Genomic DNA, 22,506 nt, shown 5'->3' with positions numbered 1-22,506 from the left:
GATCACAGCTAATGAAGATAAGGTAAAAAGCAGCTAAGGAGCAAGCAGTGAGAAAGACACACGGCAGATACACATCCTACAGGTGGTGACTTACTGGACAGTCCCTTTATTTTATTACACAGTATGAGTGTCCGTAGGAGCAAATTAGATTCTAGGTTTTCCAGGTGCAGAGTAGAAACGTAATTGGTTACAATGTAACTCTCCAGTTTAGAAAGTGTTAATCCTAAATTCCCTGAGTTCTGCCTTTTCCTCTGTGGGTGTTCCTATGAATTCCATTAATCTCAGGACCAGCCTCCATGCATTCTGTGAGCTGCTTCAAGACATTAGTGCGTGGACTTTTTTCATCTTCTTATTACCACTTTGTCCCCTAAGTGTCCTAGAGATTCAGCCAAGTGTAACCATGAAGTTTTGGACAGCCAAGTGTCCTATGTACATCTCATCCTGGAAGAGCATTGCCATGAATTGCTACTGAACTGTCTCATCTCCCATCCACCAAACTGCAGGCAAAGTGACTGTTCTGGGACTAGAGACTACAACCACCATCATCTCTCCTGGTCTATAACTGCAGATTAAAGGGATTGTCTTTCATTCATTTGAAATAATTAAACTTTATTACCAAAATCATGGCTAATTCAGGGATCCAGCTTCTCGGCTATTTCCTGGCTCTGGGAGGATGGATTGGAATCATTTCTACTACAGCATTACCTCAATGGAAGCAATCGTCCTATGCCGGGGATGCCATCATCACAGCAGTGGGACTATATGAAGGCTTGTGGATGTCATGTGCTTCCCAAAGTACTGGGCAGGTGCAGTGCAAAGTCTATGACTCTCTTCTCTCTCTGGAAGGTATGTAAAGTGAGAACTGCTGAAATATCAGGGGTTCATATATTAATGCACTAAACTATACAGATACAGTATAATGTTTTATATCATAGATTAGGTAAAGTACTTCATTTATGTATTTATTGTAATAGCACCAGTATAGCACTAACAGCTGGCGGAGCTTCCAGTACATTATGGAAGATATTAAGAACAAGTAGCAGAATTATAAATGCAGCTCTGGAGTATAATACTGGCTGTAATTCAGGATTAGGACTCAAGTGAATAGTGAACTGAAGTCAATAACTTTAATCATCTTGTGCCGAGGAGGATGCCAAGAAGTTACTCAAGGTAAGTAAATACTGGCATGGGGTATCAAACTGAATATTTGCCCCACATAAAAAAGGTCAAGTTATCAATCTGTCCCGATACACAATGCAATGATAAAATGACCATAAGTATAGACACAATTTATTTTTATTTCAAAAAGTTGCTTGACTTTTTCTGTTCCACGAACATGAACATTGTATGTAGAGCAACAATTCCCAACAGTGGTGCCTTGGAAACCCACCAGGGAAGATGGACACACGACTTTATACAACAATATTTGGATTTTTTTTTATTTTTGCAAAAATTTATTCCATGGGATTTTTTTTCTCCAGGGGTTCCGTTCCCTAATTCTGAAAAGGTTGGGAAACACTGACGTAGAATATCACGCAGTAAAATAGCACTTAAAAGGGAAAAAATATATAAACTATAGGCGTATAGAAAACAATAACGAAAATAAAATGAAACTCGTCCTTGTGATTCATCCACTTGTTACAGGTCGTCACATAATATTTGTCACCTTGGTATTATAGTCCATTCTGTATTATTATATTTGAACAATTCTAATAATTTTATTTATATAATCAAAATAATACAAATAAATTTCATGAATGAAAAGAGATAAAATGGTGGCGAGTGTAACAATAATAACGTAATGATATTTATAATATATATTTTTTTCATTGTTATAGTTATCTGATATGATTTATAGGTAGTATCATGGTTTTTCATTTATATCTTCATTGCTTTCATTTAGTATAATTTAGCTCATTAAATGTCAAGTTCATTTTTTTTAGTAAAGTATGATGTATTTATTAATCATGTACAAGCTTTACTGCGCTGGCGGAGAAATCCAAGGACAAAGAAGAGTTTAACATTCCGACCTAATTAGTGTGAGCGAGATTTATAAGGCACAAGGCGCATGTCCTAAGAATCTGCTAATAACTATGGCATGTTACTGTAACACTCCATTAATGGTACAAGGGAAGAGTACACTGAGAAATCACTAGTAACTTCTAGGAAAAAAATAAATGAATGCAGGGATAATATATATATATATATATATATATATATATATATAATTAGTTGTATAGTATACACTTATTACCTAGCCACTGGATTACTTAATTAATCCCATTGATCACATGAACTTCCTGTGTACCCCTTTTGGCTAGAGTGGTGGTCATGCATTTGCTTCATTTAACTTGTATGGGATTATGGGTTTATATGAGATGGTATAGACAACAGCATAGCTGAAGGAAGTGCAGAGGTAGCAGTCACTTTCGGACCCAAGGCCCTGAGGGGACCCCAGATGTCCCACTGCCATCCAACATATATCATTATTCTTAATGGGATCCTATCATTAGAATCCCTTTTTTTCTAACTAACACGTAGGAATAGCCTTAAGAAAGGCTATGCTTCTCCTATCTTTAGATGTCTTCTCCGCGCCACCGTTCGGTATATATTCCATTTTCCGTCTTTATGCAAATTAGTTCTCTCACAGCACTGGGGGTGGTCCCCAGCGCTCAAACAGCACTGGGGGCGTTCCCAATGCTGCGAGAGAACTCTCCAGTGCCGCCTCCATCTTCTTCAGGAACCAGCCTCTATGTATCGTCTTCCGGCCTGGCTTTCAATATTCTACACATGCGCAATCGGCTCTGCCCGCATACGTAGAAGATTGAAAGCCAGGCCAGAAGACGACACGTAGAGGCTGGTTCCTGAAGAAGATGGAGGCGGCACTGGAGAGTTCTCTCACAGCATTGGGAACGCCCCCAGTGCTGTTTGATCGCTGGGGCCCGTCCCCAGTGCTGCGAGAGAACTCATTTGCATAAAGACGGAAAACAGAATATCTACTGAACTTTCTTAAGGCTATTCCTACGTGTTAGTTGGAAAAAAGGGATTCTAATGATAGGATCCTTTTAATGGCAAAAGGTATGAGGCTCCATTACAGATTTTCCAGGAGTTACACCCCTGGGAGTAGCACGTATCTATCTCCATCATCACCAAAGACTTTGAATTGATTGTAATATCCATGTCAGACCCCTGCTCTTTCCGAACAGACACACGGGGCCTCTCTTTCCCATGAAGTCCCAGGGGCTAGAAATCCCCAAACAAATATATTTATCATCAATTCTCTAGATAGGTGATAAGGAATGGTCTGTGGGATTAATGCACAATGGCCACCCTTTTCCATGTGCTCTCTTAGCAGTGATGTAAAGTCTTGTGGGCCCCGGTGCAATCTTTTGTCCGGGGCCCCTACCTCATCCCTACAGCGAATTCTTGATAGTGATGGTTACGGGTGCTAAGGAGTTTAATCCACCTTAGTGTGGTTAGGGTAATCTGTAGTCTCCTTGATTTATGGGCAAATGGAAGATGCAATCTCAATACTGACGCCAGTGCTTATGGCCCCCCTAAGGCTCCTGGGCCCCGGTGTGACTGAACCCTCTGCAACCCCTCAAGTTACGCCCCTATCTCTTAGTGTATATATATGTATGTTATCTAGAGTAGTGAGTGACTAGATATAACATTATAATCAGTGTAGTCATGAGAACAAGGGCATGCTGGGTTCAGATCTGCGCTGTACTCTGTCACAGATACTGCGAAAAATCGTTGAAAAGTCCTTCACGGAGGACTTTTCTCGATGCTGCTTTCACGTTTGAAACAGGAGACATCCATCAGACCCCATTGTAATCAGTGGGCCCTCCAGTGTCCATGTGTAACCGCTGTCTTAGTGGTCCAGCATTCTATTGCTCGGGTCCCCCAGCGCTGCCAAAGAACAGAGCACATGGCGCTAGTGTGAACGAAGCCTCAGGAGTCCTTTATTTCATTCTCTTCAAGTGATTTGGCCTTGATTTTGGTTCTTTGCACATTGATAAACACCTACATTCCGTGAATTGCTGATGTGGTCATATGCCCCTGTTTGGAGTAGACGATATGGACTGTCGGGGAATAACTGTTTCGGATCATGAGATAAAGTAGATTGTTGAGATTTGACCCTTTTTTAAATCATTCTGAGCCATTCTGAAAATATTTTTTATTGGCTGGACAACCCCTTTAAATAAACTCTTTGAGTCATCAAAAACCAGACACATTATATCCCAGACCGCTAGTTAGCCCCTCATTGGCCTTATCTACATTACATCACTTCATAAGCCATAATAGACAATGAGCGGTGTTCCTCTTATCTTGTTTATTCAGGACTTTCCTGTTAATACACACGAAGGTTTGATGCTCGGACTAATATTTCAGCTGTAAGTGATATAAGTAGACATTATTGTCATTGTAAATCGTAGGCGACTGAGAGATAACTCTTCCCTATCAGGCAAAACATAAGACGTCAACATTTTCTTTGTAGGAAAGGAAATGATTTGTACAAAAGCTGAACTTTGATTTTTACCTTGTCCAAACATTGTCCAAATGGCTGTGGGGTTGACTGAAGGGCAGAAGAAAACCCTGAGTAACAAAAACCAGAAACATTGCCATTCTAAGGCTGCCCATACACTTTAGGTAGGTGTCAGATGGGTGTATATGTGTCTGCTCATAGATTAAGGCAAAAGGATTGGGCATGTTTCAATCCAAATGCCTAATCCTTCTTTCCCCTGACATCTGCCATGGGGGGAGAGTCAGGACACTCCCACACATGTTAGATGGTAGGCTGGTCCCACCGATTTTTGTAGATTTTGCCGACTTTATTGTCTGAATAAAGCTTAAAGGGATTTTATCATTAGAATTCCTTTTTTAGCTAAGTACACATCAGAATAGCCTTATGAAAGGCTATTCTTCTCTTACCTTCTTTTTCTGATCCACATCGCCAATCCTGAGAAATTTCTTATTTCTTCCATATCTAAATGAGTTTTCCATATGTAAATGAGTTTTCAGACAGCACTGGGGGTGTCCCCTGTGCTGTCCGAAAACTCTCCAGGGATGCCTCTGTCTTCTTCTGCCGGCTACTTCTTTGCCACGTCACTGGCCGTATCTTCATCCATAAGTGTTGACTGCACATGTCCGTTGGCTATTCTTAAGGCTATTCCGACGTGTACTTAGCTAAAAAAGGGATTGTAATGATAGAATCCCTTTCAAGGCTAGTTCACACGGGGCCAAAGGGGCGGATTTTGACAGCGGAATCCACGTCATAATCCGCCCCTTTACAATAGTGGTCTATGGAGACCACTAGCGTTCTTTTTTCCGCTATCGGCAACTGCCGATAGCGGGAAAAAAGAAGCGAGCTGCCCTTTCTTCAGGCGGATTCCGCAGCTCGCTGAGCCGTGGCTTCCGCCTGGCAGCCACAACCTCTGGCGTCGGCCCATTCATTTGAGCCGACTCCGGGGTGGAGGAAGCCGCGACCGCGACATTGTGGCAGGCAGGTTTTGACCATATTTTGACTTGGCTCTCCGAGTCAAAATATGGTCAAAACCCACCCCACAGCAATCAACCCTGCCCACAGAGTAGTTAGAGCACTGCTCTCGCCATTGAAAACTTACCCCTGTTCATGTTTGTACCTCCATCTGGGCAGTGAAAGTTGCTCTGACATCACCATCCCCTTGGCCAAATCTTGCACATGCACAGTATATGTATAAGCATACTGTGCATGTGCCGTCTGTACCTCCCGCCATGGTATGATCATACAATACGAAGACAAGATTGTGCTGCGCATGCATGAGACTCACCAAGGGATGATAGTGCTGCAGCAGTGGGATGATCAACTCCTACTGCCATGGAGCAGCATAAACATGAATAAGGATTCAGTAGTGTCACCCAGCTTCAGAAGGGTGCCCATTTTAAAGTTAGTTATTTGGCCCCTGACCTTTTATATTACACCACACCACCACTCAGGTTTCTGTTCCTCAGGTCCATTTGGGGACCTGAAAAATGGAAACCCAATCCACTTAAAAAGCGGTCACCCGCAGAAACCTGTGGACCTCATAAACTATAATGGGGTCCACCAGGTTTCTGCCCAGTTTCCACCAGAATAATGCAAAAAATGCACAGAGAAAAGTCCTGCTCGCATTTTTCAAACAGATTTGGGGATGATATCCCCAAATAGAATCTAAACGCAGGTGTGAATTTATTCTTATTCATGAGAAGTTTGCAAAATCTTTTACCCTGCTGGATCCTAATAGACAACGTAAATTTATAATAGTGTTTAGAGACAACAAGGCCACAATTCAGACCCCAAATCCAGAGATTTTTAGTTATCTTTAGTTCACATATTGAACAGTGTTGCAAGATATATTTTGGCCGTTTTTCCAGTTTTTGGGGGGATTTTTTTGTTCTTTTTTTGTTTTTGTCATTTGACTGACACTCTCTAATGAGACTCCCAACAATAGCGGGTTTTATGAGCCAATTACGCCATATTTAGTCATTAAATCGCATGTTCCATTCCCATATCTTAAATCCTTTCATGTCAATCAATCTTCTTTGTTGCAGCTTTGGAGCCCTCTATATTAGATTAGCCCCTACTCTAAAACCCCAACAACAAAACTCAGACGTCTCTTATTCGGGGATGTTGGAAAACAAAGAGATTATTTCAGATCTGGAATGTATTTTGTAGACCAGTCTGTATTTAATACTGTGCTGTGATGTTGACAAGTCCCTTGTAATTAACCACAATTTAATAAGATCCCATAAAAATTAGCAAATTCTTGGAATATTTTCTCTAGTGGCGATATCGCCCAGAACCCCGGTGATAACTGTAGCATGTGACATTAGATATTGCTCAGTGATCCAGCCTGTTGGTCCTAGTGGTTATTGTACTCTATATAAGATAGTTATATGTTAGGCATTGCTTGTGGTTGTACTTACAACAGCAAGTTATGATCGCTCCCATTGATGTATTTTTTATTTATTTGTAATGTATATCAACTTCTTTTTCTTCCAAAATGTCCGCTTCTATAGAATTAATACATATATAGTTGACTAAATACAGCATATTAGGCTTTTTACATTATACTCAAGAGCTGCATTCATAATTCTGCAGTCTTCAGAGCTGAAATCTTCCAGCATTCCTTGCTGACTTTCCAATTTATATTCTGCTAAGTGTCCCGCTGCATAATAAAAGCTAGAAGATATTAGGAACAGTCTTGTTGACTATTTCCAATAGTAACAGAATTGTAAATGCAGCTCTGAAGTATAATACATGTCATAATTCATAATTAATATTCATTCTTTTACACAGATTCTAAACGGAATAAGGCTGAGGTCCCGTGTGGCGTTTACGCAGTGATTTGACCACGGCAGGAATGCCACAGCATTTTACAGTCATTGCAAAAGTGGATGGGATTGTGACAAATCCCATCCACACGTTCCAGAAAAGTGCACGCAATGGAAAAGTTGCGATTACAAAAACTGTTATAGTTTTGGAAATCGCAGCATGTCAAGTATACCTACGGAAACACTAGCAGTTTCTATATAGGTATTATGGCAGCAGCAAAGCGCTGCCACTGTGGTTTCTCCCAGAGCACTGTATAGCGGCACTGCAGTTCCTTGGTACCTGGGAATGCTGTGCTGCTCCTATTACATGAATAAGAGCAATGCCACATGTGCTTCCCCTCCATTAGCAGCTTTCAACACCTACAAGGAAGAAGACCTTTCACCAACTCCATTAAGTCCAGTTCTTTACATCATTTAATAGCTGTTGCTCCACTGATTCCAGCACAGTTGGAATTCTTTCTCCAGCCCCCACCATTCCTGAGCAATCATTGCTGTTAGTTTTGGTCCCTGATATACTGTACTATTTAGGCTCTGTACTGTCAGGAGGGTGGTGTCAGCAGACAAGGGGTGTGATTCTGAGCAATGACAGTGGCTGTCTCTGATTGGAGCTCTAAATCACGCCCCTTTGCCTGCTCCTGCCTGGTCCCGCCTACTTGACAGAACAGAGCCTATGTTGAATATCGAGCACTAAAACCAACTGAAATTAATGCTCAGAAAAAAAAGAGAAAAAAATCCAACTACGCTGGAATCAAAAGAGCAACTGATAAGAACTGGAGCTGGTGAAGGTGGTAAAGGTCTTCTTCAAAGGGGTTTTTCATCCCCTAATGAATTTTTCATATTGATGACCTGTCCACAGGTTTGGCCGTGGTGGAAACACTGTAGCAAAAACCGCAGTGTTTTACAGTCCCTGCAACATACAATACCAGCGTAAATTGCAACGTGTCAATGGAAATGCTGATGGGAAAACCACTATGTGGAGCTTTAGTCTAATACTGATGTGTTCCAGGAGATGAACCCAGAAAATGCAGTATGTAAGAGGGTTAGATTATGACGGTTGCAGTCTCTATTGGGCTTACAGCTTTGCAGTTACAAGTTATAGCCTGGGGCTTAGAGTTTCTAGCACATATAAAGTTTAGTGATTACATGTTGCGACACACATCTTGGCGATTTCCTCTTGGTGCAGGAACATACTTGAAGCCAGTCCAGGACTGAGCGATGGAAGCAGTCCTCAACTACTCAGAAGGATTGTCAGGGCTACTGTCTCTTCAGGGATGACAGTTGTAGGCCCCATATCCTCTCCAGAAACCTTCTCCAGATCAATAGCACTGCTTGGAGGATAGAGGTTTTCTAGTTTGGCTTCCCTAATGATGCTCCAAGTCTGGATCATGTAACTGACCCCTCTATACTCTGAGCATCTATATCAGTAAGCTTCACCTTCTGATGCAGTGAATACACTACCAGCCATTATGGATAACCCCTTTAATAACATAGTGGCATACCACATAAATATAAGTGTCCACTTCATTGGTGTATTAGGCTGTTCACAGGCAATAAGGGCAAGTTCCGGTGCAGTATTGTGTGAGGGGTGCTAGTCAATAGCCTATGGACTTTTTCAAGCTGCCTTGAAATTATATATAGACGACGTGGTATAGACGGCATATGGTAAATTTCTGTGATAGATACCAATTTGTAGTTGCTTTTCCACTTGTAGAAGCTTAAAGACTCTTCAGATTTTAGTGACTTTAGTGGAAATGTTCTTGGGAAAAAAGGACAAGCAAACATCAGTAATAGAAATACACAGAAGAATTTTCCGGTCTGCCACTTTGCTTAAAACTCAAGATTCAAGGAAATTTCCATATTAAAACCATTGCCAATGTCTATGAGTTGTGTCTGGAAATGTCGCCCAGGTGTGGCGCTGTTTCTAGAAGAAAGCATTCGTTATTATTAAAGGGGCTCTATCAGCAAAATCATGCTGATAGAGCCCCACATATGTGTGAATAGCCTTTAAAAAGGCTATTCAGGCACCGTAAATGTTGTATTAAACTACCCCCCCCCCCCCATTTTAAAATAAAACCCGATGGGCGGGCATTCAGGGTGCGCCGTCTTCTTCATCCATGCCTCCTCTTCCTCTGATGTCCTCGGGTCCCGTCCTCCTCCGGTGCTTGCGAACTGACATTGATAAAAAAAAATGGCCTGGGCGCCTGCGCAGTAGCTGTAGTAGAAGCCGCATGCTACTGCGCAAGTGCCCAGGCCATTTTTTTTTATCAATGTCAGTTCGCGAGCGCCGGAGGAAGACGGGACCCGAGGACATCGGAGGAAGAGGAGGCGTGGATGAAGAAGAAGACACACCCTGAATGCCCGCCCATCGTGCACGTTCCGTAAGTAGATAACATTCTTTTTTAGGGTATTATTTTAAAACGGGGGGGGGGGGGGGGGGGTAGCTTAATATAACATTTATGGTGCCTGAATAGCCTTTTTAAAGGCTATTCACACATATGTGGGACTCTATCAGCATGATTTTGCTGATAGAGCCCCTTTAAGACTATCAAAGAATGTTAATTGTAGGTTATTTTCCAACTTGCAGAAAAATGTACACATTTTTATTCAGATGTGACCAGTGTACTCATTCCTTGGAATACTACTTTATTTTAAGGCAACACGGCCCCAACATTTGTCCCACGACTTAAAATGGTGCTAAAGAGACACAACAAAAAAAAACAATTAGTTTCTATGGTGTAGGATTTTTTTGTCTGTAGTATTAGACAGACTCTGCAATGGAGGCTCATGTTATTTTTGCTAACGTTTAACCTTGCATGGACAAGGAGCTACTGCACGGCGGCATACAAGGATTTGTATGCTTTATATTATTTTGTAATAGAAGGGTGCCATGCTAAATCTTTGCACCAGATGGCAGAGAACCTAACAGTGGTAATAACTAAGCTGGAGGAAAGGCAGTTGCTTTTGAAATCTATAGTGTAGAGCCCAGGTCAAGAAAGAATCCAAAATCACGGACAATGCGCACCCTACATCCAAATTATCTCCCCTCCTAGGTCTAAAAATGGCAGGAGTATCTGAACACAGAGTGTGGACATCCAAGCAAATCTCTATCCTTCACGGCCCCCACCAAATCCAGTAACAAATAGGTGCTGCTCCACTGTCTCTGGCATACTAGGAATTTTTTCTCTAGCCCCAGCTGTTCCCAGCACATTAGTTTGGTGCCTGATATACTATATAGTCTCAGTACTGTCAGCCAGGGCGGTGTCAGGCAGGAGCAGACAAGGGGTGTGACCGTGAGCTCTGACACTGGCTGCCTCTGATTGGAGCTCTGAGTCACACCCCCTGCCTGACACCACCCACCAGATAGTGCAGAGCCTAAGCAGCATATGAGGCATCAAAACTAACAGCACTTATCGGTCAGGAAACGTGGGGGCTAGAGAAAAGATTCCAACTGCACTGGAATCACCACTTAACAGATACTAAGAACTGGAGTTGGCAGAGGTGGTGAAAGGTGAAAGTCTAAATTCTTGAATTTATTACATCTGTATTAATCATCTCTATTTAGCTTATTTCAATTACCATTCATTAAAATCAGATAATTCATCAACTTAAGTAAGCAAAATCCTTAGAAATACCTGGACAGGTTGGAGGTGTGGTTCGGAGGAGGGGACACTTCTTCATGTTTTTTGGAGCTGCCCGGTCCTGAGAGAGTTCTGGGATGGTGTCCATCGTCTAACGTCCCAGATTTTTCAGACTGCTCTGCCTAATACCCCAGCTTGCTTCCTCCTTCATCTTTCTGGGTCCCCCCGCAAGGCCTACCGAAAATCTGCAGTTCGGCATTTGATTAATGCAGCTAGGGCTTGCATCCCAGCCTTATGGAAGTCCCCTAACCCCCCGTCTCTTCGCCATTGGCTTCGCAAAGTGGAGGACCTCCAATCTATGGAGGACCTCACGGCGTCTCTTCGAGACGCCCATGATGTTTTTCTGAAGGCTTGGACCCCCTGGATCCTTTTCCAGGGGTCCGGTCAATACAGGGACATAATGGGCTAAGTGTGAGGTTTGTGTGGAAGGCGTGCCCCGGGGCTCCCCCCCCACTCCCCCCTTCCTCCTGACTGCTCCCCTTTTTTTCCTCCCTCTCTTCCCTCTCTGATCTACCCCTCTTCCTCTTCCCCAGCCAACTTTTCTCTCGCTTCCCTTTATCCCTCTTCCGTCCCCCTTCACTTTCCTTCTTGACATTGTGTTGACCGCTCCTCCCCCGAATTGTTGGTTGTGGTGAGGTCCGGCCTCTGAATTTGTCTGGTGGCCCTTATTGCAATGGGGTCCTCCTTGTGTTGTTGTTTGTTTGTTTATTTGGATATCTTTTACTTTTCCTCCTCTGTTATCCTGATTTCAGAAATAAAGAATTTATTTAAAAAAAAAGAAATACCTGGACAGGTCAATAATCTTGGCAAAAAGTCTTGTATTTCCCCTAAAAATGTTACTATACCACTTAATGTGTACCTCTGTACTTGTCCTGCAGTTCACATCCAGGCAACGCGAGCTCTCATGGTGGTGGCCATGCTGCTGGGATTCGTTGGAATCATTATCAGTGTTGTTGGAATGAAATGTACTAAAGTGGGGGACAACAATCCCGTCATAAAAAGCAGAATCGCGGTGTCAGGTGGAATCCTCTTCGTGCTCGCAGGTAATAAACCGACAATGTATTAAATATTTTTATACAGGTAACTATGGTACAATGCTTCTCTACATGAGACTTCTAATACACAGTACAATTGATGGTATCCATATGTCCCAATGTGAACGCCAGTAAAGTCCACCACCATTCAAGACACACCAAGTGTCTTATAGTAAGCAAAGTCTTCACAGTGGGTGCAATAATGTCATTTGCCCCAGGCCATTGGACCAGGGTGGTCTCTGCAATTGTGTATCTGTAGACGTTTTGGTGGCCACCGCTGAGGTTGCAAACCTCTCAGACACATGGTAGTTAGTGTTATATACATTTTACCACTACATTCTATGGATGTACTGGGAAATCCTTGGCACATACATCAAACATGTCCCTATGGCCGAAGTGAGCCATCATATACCAAAAGAGTACTGGAGTGTCAAGTTGGTTTATACTGTACTGTATACTGTATTCACTGTAAGGAATAACATAGTAGACTACATTATTCCAATAGAGCAATATAGCAAAAAAAATGTATACCATACTTGACATTATGGTCTATTTACAATGTGGTCACATGGACGACATATGCCACTGGCTATACAATTGCAAACATTGGAGCCTTCTGTCGGAGCTATATTATGGCAAATACTACTAATGTATATGTCTGTTAAAAAGGCTTAAATGCAATGTGAACAGAGATGTAAAACATTCTGTACTATGGAAATTATGATATATCGTTACTATAGCATAAGTATAGGGGCATGGGTACAGGATTTGCATTGTAGACCAGCAAAGGAGCCCATATATACCTGCTTCAACTCCAAAACCAAGTAGTAATATTATATATGTCATGTCATCCTATGCTTGTGTTATGCTTGGCCAGATGTCCATGTGTAGGGCTGGTTCTTCTCCTCAGGATCATGTTTGATGAAGCGGCAGATGGTGCCAGTCTTCGTCTAATACTTGTATATGAAGTAGAAGTTTGGGCCTTGTCCATATCTACACTGGTCAACAAGATGATAGCAGAGCCTACAGACTCCTGAGATCTAGTTCATGTCCCTCAGCTATGTAATACCCTGATGCTGTTCTGGAATGACCCGTGTTACGTGTTACGTGTTGGTTTGGACAGTCATGTCACATGTTTCTGTGTTATAGGTCTGCTGACATTAATAGCCGTCTCCTGGTATGCCACCCAAGTCACTCATGACTTCTTTAACCCCAATACTCCGGTTAATGCACGGTAAGCTAATACATGGAATAAAGGTATACAGTAGATATGCTGCCCTATGGTGGATTAGGAAGTTCAAGACGTGATCTGATACTGTGATGTTACTACCGCACCACTTTTTGCCTACATTAGATATAACAAATGTGGGCCAAATATTATCTCTATAGCAACTCTATCTACACCTACGCCAAGTACTGACATATTTTACTTACTGTACCTCCCAGCTGTCCCATTTTCTGTACAGTTGGCCCACTTTTACAACAAGTGGGGCAGAGACAGCAGATAAAGGATGTGTGTGTGTGTGTGTGTGTGTGTGTGTATATATATATATATATATATATATATATATATATATATATATATATATATATATATTTCTACAGAGAAGGCATTGTACAGAGGAAAACATAGTTGTCTTCTTCCAGAAACAGCGCCACTCTTGTACATAGGTTGTGCCTGGTATTGCAGCTCGGTTGCATTAAAGTTAATAGGGATGAGCTGCAATACAACACAAAACAGTAGCCACAGTCGGTAGCCAGGCACTTCTATCTACAAATATTGCAAAAAAGTGGGAGCATATAAGCCTAGACCTGCACCATTTCCTACATAGACCACTTTCTCACTACATAGAGCACTCCAATACAAAAGAGTTTTCACCCACTATCTTCTGCAAAGATTAACTTTGCGGGCATTTATGGGGGGAGGAGTTCACATGGTACAGGCTCTGAATAACTGTGTACGGCCCATCAAATTCAATTTATTCTATGCCCGTCCAATTGCCCAGCCAAGTTAGAGACCCCTGCTCTATATAGTCCAATAGATGCAACATTTCCTTGAAAAAAATCTGTTTTTAGAAATATGCAAATAAGACTCCAGGGTTCTGTATTCATCTGCATATTTCTAAACACTGCTTTTTCAAGGAAATAGTGCCTCTATTGGACTATATAGTTATACAATCAGTTTCCGATTATTGGGTCACAAGAATGAATCAGAGCTTACCAAGGACCACTGCCAGCGCTTGGCTCAGTTTTCTGGTGCAATGAAGGGCTGACTTTATGCCAGGTTGTAGGATGTGCCTCCTTTATAATGATATCCTCTACCAGCGCATGGGGTATCATGCATGGAAAACATGCCCCATCCTTTTAAGATAATCCCTCTCACTATTGAGAACACACAGGAGAACCATGTGCATGTACATAGGGGATGAGAAGGAATAACTGGAGGATAAATAAGGTGTGTGGACACATATACAGTCACGTGTAGACATAACATTATGAATGAGGCAGATAGTGGAGAAAAGAGGAGCACTATGAAGATCTGACTGTAATGTTGGCTTTTTGCATTTTAAGTCTTTGGAAAACTGCCAAAACCAACCTCGCACCTTTATCCTACAATGTAATTTATACAGAGCCTTCCATTTATACGCACTATATAGAGTTTGTGTCATTCAAGGCGATAGACAGCAAAAGTGCTGCCAAGTATTGGGAGCCGGCGAAATTTACAAGGTGCTTGGAACGTTTCCATGCTTCAGAGTTATAGTCCAGGAAGGAAATAGGTTGAGGGGGAGGGGAAATATAATTAATGGTGTCATAGTAAAATAGAAATGCAGCAGGTTCTCTTTAAAAGAACTAAAACTGTGAAATAAAGCTTGTGAAACAAATTGAAACCCCCTCCCTATAAGTGTCAAGCTGACTATAAATATTAGATAGTCGAACTCCATCGTCCAAGCATGCACATGTTGTGATGAGAGTGGAGGAAGAGGCAATGGTCATCTCCAAGAGGACAAAAGGGTCATGCATGATGATAGCAAATCTCTCATCGGCGTGACTCAGTAGAACCCTACATGGTCAGCTGGTTCCTCTGAAGTTGGCAGGTAGGGCTGACATACACGGAGTATGACCAGCATGCCAAGGCATGGTCCAAGCTTGTGCTCCTTGAGCCACTAGGAGTCTGTCTTTTTCCTTGGTTGGTTCGGCTACTGGTCAGCCAAATGGCAAAGCCTTCTAAATATTGTACTAAGTGTAAGTAAGACTTTTGTGGTTTGGAGAAGATGTCTGCATCCACTCAAGTGAAATTCTATGCATTTGAGTGAATTTATGAAGTTCTGCAAACTAGAATTCTGGCCTCAAAAAGTTGGAAGATTTTTTGCATTTTAATGTCTCTTACCCCACTTTTGAAAGTAGATGGGAAAATTGGCATGTAGCCTGTTAAGTTAATTTTATGTCAGATTCATCAAATGTAACTTTCTTAAAAGTCACAAAAATTGTTTAAGGCTAAGGCCCCACGTTGCCAAAACGCAGCTTTTTTTTAATGCAGATTTTGCTGCGGTTTTTAGAGCCAAATCCAAGAATGGCTACAAAAGGAATGGGAAATATCTAGGAAGCTCTTATACTTCTACCTTCTGCACAATCCACCACTGGCCTTCGCTCAAAAAATAACAACAAAAAAACAGCAACATTTGCAACAAAAAAGGTGCATTTCTGCAATGTGGAGCCTCAGCCTAAGGCCTCACATTGCAGAAACGCAGCCTTTTTTGTTGCAGATTTTGTTGCAGTTTTTTGAGCCAAAGCCAAGTATGGATAGAAAAGGAATGGGAAATACATAGGAAGTTCTTATACTTCTCCCTTCTGCTCAATCCACTTCTGGCTTTGGCTCAAAAAAAACACAGCAAAAATCTGCAACAAAAAGCCTGCGTATCTGCAATGTGGGACCATAGCCTTAATCTCTTTCCAGTAGGGAGTGACATAGAAAGTGGAGGAACATGAATCTAAAGGAATTTCCTGATGAACATGACTATATTTAGATTTGTAGTATATTAAAAGTGAAATAATTTTGCAAATATAAATAATTACAAATTTTGCAGAGTTTTAGAGAGTGGTTGACAGTCTTTTGTCTTGATCAGTTGCCAATGGATATGACCAAGAATTCAGGAAATTTCTATGGTCTGGGACTTGTCAAAACCCAGCCATGGTTTCCTTATTGTGGACAGGTTATCAGAGAAGGACATTACACGTATCAGAAGGTAACCCGGCCATAATAAGGAAATCTTGGCTGGGTGTTCTCATCTGCATTCGGACCGTTCTGTTCCCCTATCCACATAAAATATGCGGCGAATAAAGTCCTGCAAGCAGCACTTTTCTCTCCACATTTTTCGTGCGGAAACTGAGCGGAAACCACACAGACCCCATTATAGTCCGAGGGTTCCGTGGGTTTCCTTAGGTAACCGCTTTTATTTATGCGAATTAGGTTTCCATTCGGGGATCCCCAAGGAGACTCCCCGAATGGAAACCCGAACACAGATGTGAACCAAGCCTGACAAGTGCCAGAACATAGAAGGTTCCTGCACTCACGGCCGTATCCATTGGTACAAACGGTTGTCACCACTAAGATGGATGCAGAAAATCTTTAAAAGTCTGCAAACATTTTAACCATTTATCTTTTTAAAAAATCTTTATTTATCTGAAAATTTATAGGTTTACGTTAATGGGAAAACCTTTTGAGGCCACAACCAAAAAGCAATGCCGAAAAAAAACGTGGTGGTAGCATATTGCGTTTTTTTCCCACTGCACTCTTCACAGAAAGTCCACAGAGTTCTCCTGTCAATGACCGTGACAGTTTTTGAAATCGCCGCATTGCTGCTGTCGATATTTTTCTACAATGTGTACATGGGATTAGCCAGAATCCCATCCACTTTGTAGATACTGCAAAATCGTGGGGTTTACGTTACGTGGGTCCAGAGCGTAAATCTCCAGTCTAAACTCATGCACTGTGATATGTTTATTGTAAGACCTTAAGGGGCGGATCAGGATACCAAGAGTTACTCTTATGTCGCATTCACGCAAACGAGTTTCATCCATAAAAATTCAGAAAATCTTATCATATCCTTAAATTAAAGCATCTCTTGTATTGCAGGTATGAGTTTGGCTCAGCATTGTTCGTGGGGTGGGCTGCAGCCAGTCTCACCATGTTGGGAGGATCCTTCCTGTGCTGTTCATGTCCCAATGGAGAGAGAAGAGGACAACAGTATTATAGACAATCCCAACCATCAGGAACAACCAGAGAGTACGTGTAACACCCAGCCCATTCCAACACCCCTTAGTCAGCGGCGCCTCCAGGTGTTCTCATCTCAGCCATGCACAATAATACTACATCACTTATTACTTATGTTTTTATACATTTTTATGTTGTTCGTTTTACTTTAATTTTACAATTTTAATATTTTGTAAATAAATTTCAACAAATATTAATTATTATCATTGTAGAAAGGACAGCCTCTATAATATGTGACTGCAATAACTTCTAATGTCTTTCTAATCTGCATCAGAGGATACATTAAAGAGACTCTGTCACCAAGATGTATTAGATGTTCTAATATGACAGTATAACATATAACCTATGTAACTGCCCTCTAATTCCTAACCAGGGGCCGTCAAAGGACTTGTCCAGCGTTAGAAAACTGTGGCTGCTTTGTTCCAGAAACAGCGCCACCTCCTGCCCGTAGGTTGTGTGTGGTATTGCATCTCAATAAAAGTGAATGGGAGAATCACCCACAATCTTTGGACAGGAGTAGCACTTTTTTGGTAAAAAGCATCCGACAGGGCAATCCCTTTAACTGTAAATCATTGAATTCTGTCTCTAGTCTTCAGGCTTCTTACAATGGCGGCGCAGTTCTAGCTACAGTCCTCACATTCTGTCATTGTGTATGGGGCAGATCTATTACAATGGTCTAAAGGCAAAGCTGCGTTTGTTGCTCATTGCAACCAATCACAGAGATTTAATTTTACAGTACCTACAAAGGTACTGTAATAGGGACAGAAAATCTGCAGAGGAAAAATCTGTGACATTGCAATGGAAAACACTGCGGAAAAAAAAATGTGATGTGCTTCTACCACATTTTTTTTCGCAGCATCTTTTTCTGCACTTCGCTACATGGGGCTTTATCCTTAAGCTAAGGCCCCATGTTGTGGAAATGCAGCGTTTTTCCAGTTGCGGAAACACAGTAGAAAAAAAAAGCTATGTGTTTTACAGTAGCAGCAATGACTTAGATTCTGGCTAATCCCATCCACAAAAGCGCAGTTAGAAAAACGCAATAAAAAATGCTGCAGAGAAAAACGCAACACGTTTCCGCTGCATTTTTTTCCGTAGCGTTCTTAAGCTGTGTTCCACAACGTAGGGCCTTAGCCTAAGGCTGGGGCCCCATGGGATGGAAACGCAACAATATGACCGCGGTGGAAACGCCACGGGAAAAATTGTGTCGTTTTACAGTAAGGGCAAAGTGGATGGGATTCTCGCGAACCCCATGGTCATTTTGCAGTAAAAAACGCAGTGCGGACATGCTGCCATTTCCAAAACCAGCACGGTATTATATGCTCTGCAGTGGGCCCACCACACAATATTATATTCTCCACAGTACCACAGTAGCCCCCCAGTGTTATATGCTCCGCAGTAGGTGTCCCCCCCCCACAGGATTATATGCTCCACAGTGGCATCCACACACAGTATTGTGTGCTTATAAATAGCCCCCCCCAGTATTATATGCTCTTTAGTATACCCCCCAGTATTATAAGCCACCCCAGTATTATAAGCCCCCCCAGTATTATACACTCCCCCCAGTATTATAAGCCCCCTCAGTATTATACACTCCCCCCAGTATTATACACTCCCCCCAGTATTATACACCCCACCCAGTATTATAAGCCCCCCCAGTATTATACACTCCCCCCCAGTATCATACACCCCACCAAGTATTATAAGCGCTCCCCCCAACATCATATACACAGTGAGCCACTCTCATACTCACCCCTGAAGAGCCGCCGGCATCCACCTTCTTGTCACTGGCGGCGCTGATGACATCATCGCGCCCGCGTCGGGGCAGAGGTCAAACTCTGCAGCCAGTGTAGGCCGCGGTCGCGCGATCCGCGGCCTACCCTGACAGCTTTCAGCTGTATGTGCATTTGCACATACAACTGAAGGCAGTGATCGCTCATCAACGGGGAATCCTGTACCGGATTCCCTGTTGTTGAGCGATCCGGGCGACCGCACGCGTGCCAGCATGGAGGGCTCTGCGTGCCCTCTCTGGCACGCGTGCCATAGGTTCGCCATCACTGGCCTAGAACATGAAGCATGAATTTCTTACAGTGACACCTACAGGAAAAAATAAGATACTACATACAAAAAAAGAAAATCTGTTTTTCTAAGGTTACTAGAAATGAATATACTTACTAATATAAAACATCATTTCGTTTTGTAATTCGATCATTCTTTTATCCAGAATTACAAAAGTCCCCATAAAGAAAAAAGAAGAGACAAGTTAATGTGAGAGTCCACCATGAAATCCATGTTGAATATGTTTTGGGAAAGAAACAATGGAAGATCCTCGAAACAGAACAAGGATTATTTCCTCCAACAAAAAGACTGTCGCCTTATTGAGAGACTTTCACTTTAAAGAAATTGTGGCAGATCTTTTGTAATTGTGAGGACTCCAAAGTAGAAGAGAATTTTTATAGGGGGTCAGGAGTGTCCTATAAATGTTACTTCCGGCTTATAAAGCCTACTTCTCTGTGGTTTCCTATAGTGTAAACCCCTCTAGTAATGTCCTAACTGTATACCCTTCTTCCGATTTCATCCCATAAACAATGCTTCTCACTGGGATCATATAAATTGCATTTGTGTCCTAAACCTACTCATCACCCTTCTTCTACAATCCCCTGCCCCTCATCGGTGTCTTCTATACTCATCTGTGGCCAGTTGGATATCTGTAAAAGCCAATATGGGCAACAATATGTACGAGTGGGTCTCTTTTACCAATGATCATTCTTTCAGTAGCTGTTCAACATTGAACCTACTTTTATGTACGTGTATGGCCACTTTTCTCTAGTATACAATGAATATACTTCTTCCCTTCTGTGTTTCTATAAATCCTACTCTCTTTGTCCTATAAACCCCAGTCCTTTACAGTATCCTATTCATCCCTTTAACCAGCAGTGTTAAATGAGCCTTATTCCCCTCTATTGTCCTATTAACCTCAGTCCCTGGTTGTGACCTCTAAAGCCTTCTTTCTAGTAGTGTTCAATAAACCTTCCTTTTTTATAGTATCCAATAAACTCTACTCTCTAGTAGCGCATTATAAGGGGATGGGGGGCGGGGGGAGTTGGGCAGCAAAATGAACATACAATTTACAGCTATGGACCATTTTGGGGTACTCTAAATTCTATTTTATGGAAGTTCTATTTTAAAGGAGTTCTCCAGGGTTTTGAAGTCCTATCCTTAATACCATATTGCTGGAGGACTCTTGGTAACCCCACCAACCATCTGTTTGAAGGGTTTTGGATCCCATAAAACTTTCTTGTCACAAGGTTCAGTTATCCAGCACTTGTCTTAATATACTAATCTGGCAATGCGTTACTGTATCTTCCTACGAAGAGTCCGATGAGAAAGTCGTCATTGATATAATAACAGCTAACTCCCCCATCTTTTCATATGGATCTGTACATACCGGATATAGAATTGTGAAGAACACTTAAAAGGTTTTGCTGTGAATGTAACTTTTTGTCTACTAATAAATAAAATGAAGGTAATGAGTTGTAATAGTTCGGAATGTCGCGTTATATGACAAGAGACAATGGTCTATACTTAAAGGATGGGGATGGGAGGGGGTAAAAAGGCAGGGGAAATTCTGGTTTTTATTGTTATATGAATATTCTGGTTTAGAAACCTCATTTTTAAACACCCTATTTTCCTATCTGGGCAAGTTATCTCTTATCCTCAGCATAGGATATAATGTGCACATTGGTAGGGGTCTGACCGTTCAAGGCTCTCACTGATTAGGAGAATGGGAGATTTTTCAATACGGCAGTGGTTGGGCGACACATGCACCACTCCATTCACTTTGATGGGAGTCATAGCTGAAGTACAAAAATTCCCCATTCTCCTGATTGTAGGGTCCTGAGCAGTCAGACCCCCACAGATCTGGTAGCTATCCCCTATAATGTAGATAAGGGAAGAACTTGCCTAGATGAGGAATCCTCTCTAATATAGAGGATTTCTTCTCTGGAGGACAGGCACGTCAATGCAGTATATGGAAAACCTATTGATTTGACTGGGAGGTGCATAATACTTCACTTGCCTTATGATGGTGCTACAGGGGAATTTGCTGCCATATTTCCCAAGACAGCAGCAGGACACTATAATACATTTTATTTATATAGCGCCTACATATTCCGCAGCGCTGTACAATTTGTAGGGTTCAAGTACAGACAAACAGATATATTACAAAGAAATTGTCACTTCACACAATGGGACTGAGGGCCCTGCTCACAAGAGCTTACAATCTATGAGGTAGAGGGGGTGACACAAGAGGTAGCAGGGGCGGCATTGCTTATACAGTGGTCAGACAATTTTGTAATAGAGGTGACTGTCATTACACAAACATAAGCGTCTTGTCCTTTAACATGCAGGTGGTGCCTGGACATATAAAGTTAGCCTGAAATGGCATCATATCGTGTGGGGTAATGTGGGAGCGGGGACAGAGGAGGGTTTGTATTAGGGATTCTAATTACGGTACGGAAGAGTTTACATTAGGGATTGTGATAGGCCTGCCTGAAGAGATGTGTCTTTAGATTACACTTGAAGCTGTAGAAATTGGGAGTTAATCTGATTGTCCGGGGTAGAGCATTCCAGAAAAGTGGTGCAGCTCGGGAGAAGTCTTGTATACAAGCGTGGGAGGTTCTGATAATAGAGGATGTAAGTGTTAGGTCATTGAGTGAACGGAGAACACGGGTTGGGTGATAGACAGAGATGAGGGAGGAAATGTAGGGAGGTGCAGCATTATGGAGAGCCTTGTGGATGAGAGTAATAACTTTATATTTTATTCTATAATGAATAGGCAGCCAATGTAGTGACTAGCATAGACCAGAGGCATCGCTATAGCGTCTAGACTGATAGATGAGCCTGGCCGCTGCATTCAGAATAGATTGTAGAGGGGAGAGTTTAGTAAGGGGAAGACCGATTAGTAAGGAGTTACAGTAGTCAAGGCGAGAATGAATCAGAGAGACAATAAGTGTCTTTAATGTATCTCTGGTAAGGAAAGGGCATATTCTGGAGATGTTTTTGAGGTGGAGGTGACATGAGCGTGCGAGTGTTTGGATATAGGGGGTGAAAGAAAGGTCTGAGTCAAACACAACCCCGAAGCAGTGGGCCTGCTGCCTAGGAGTTATAGTAAGGCCTGAGACTGCAATGGATATATCAGGGGCAGATC

General features: G+C 42.1%; 1 protein-coding gene across 1 annotated transcript; it reads left to right on the top strand.

The window, feature by feature from the left end:
- Positions 1-315: 315 nt before the first annotated feature.
- CLDN19 (claudin 19) lies at positions 316-20,817 on the top strand. Its single transcript, XM_075279902.1, has 5 exons — positions 316-846; positions 11,873-12,037; positions 13,178-13,262; positions 17,163-17,312; positions 19,522-20,817. Exons 1-5 carry the CDS (start codon positions 624-626, stop codon positions 19,562-19,564), a joined length of 666 nt encoding a protein of 221 aa, XP_075136003.1. The 5' UTR covers positions 316-623; the 3' UTR covers positions 19,565-20,817.
- The last annotated feature ends 1,689 nt before the right edge of the window (positions 20,818-22,506 follow it).

This window comes from Leptodactylus fuscus, chromosome 6 (genome assembly GCF_031893055.1).
Source record: "Leptodactylus fuscus isolate aLepFus1 chromosome 6, aLepFus1.hap2, whole genome shotgun sequence".
Classification (NCBI taxonomy): Eukaryota; Metazoa; Chordata; class Amphibia; order Anura; family Leptodactylidae; genus Leptodactylus; species Leptodactylus fuscus.
Note: the sequence above shows the minus strand (reverse complement) of the source record. Positions and strands in the feature narration are given on the sequence as shown.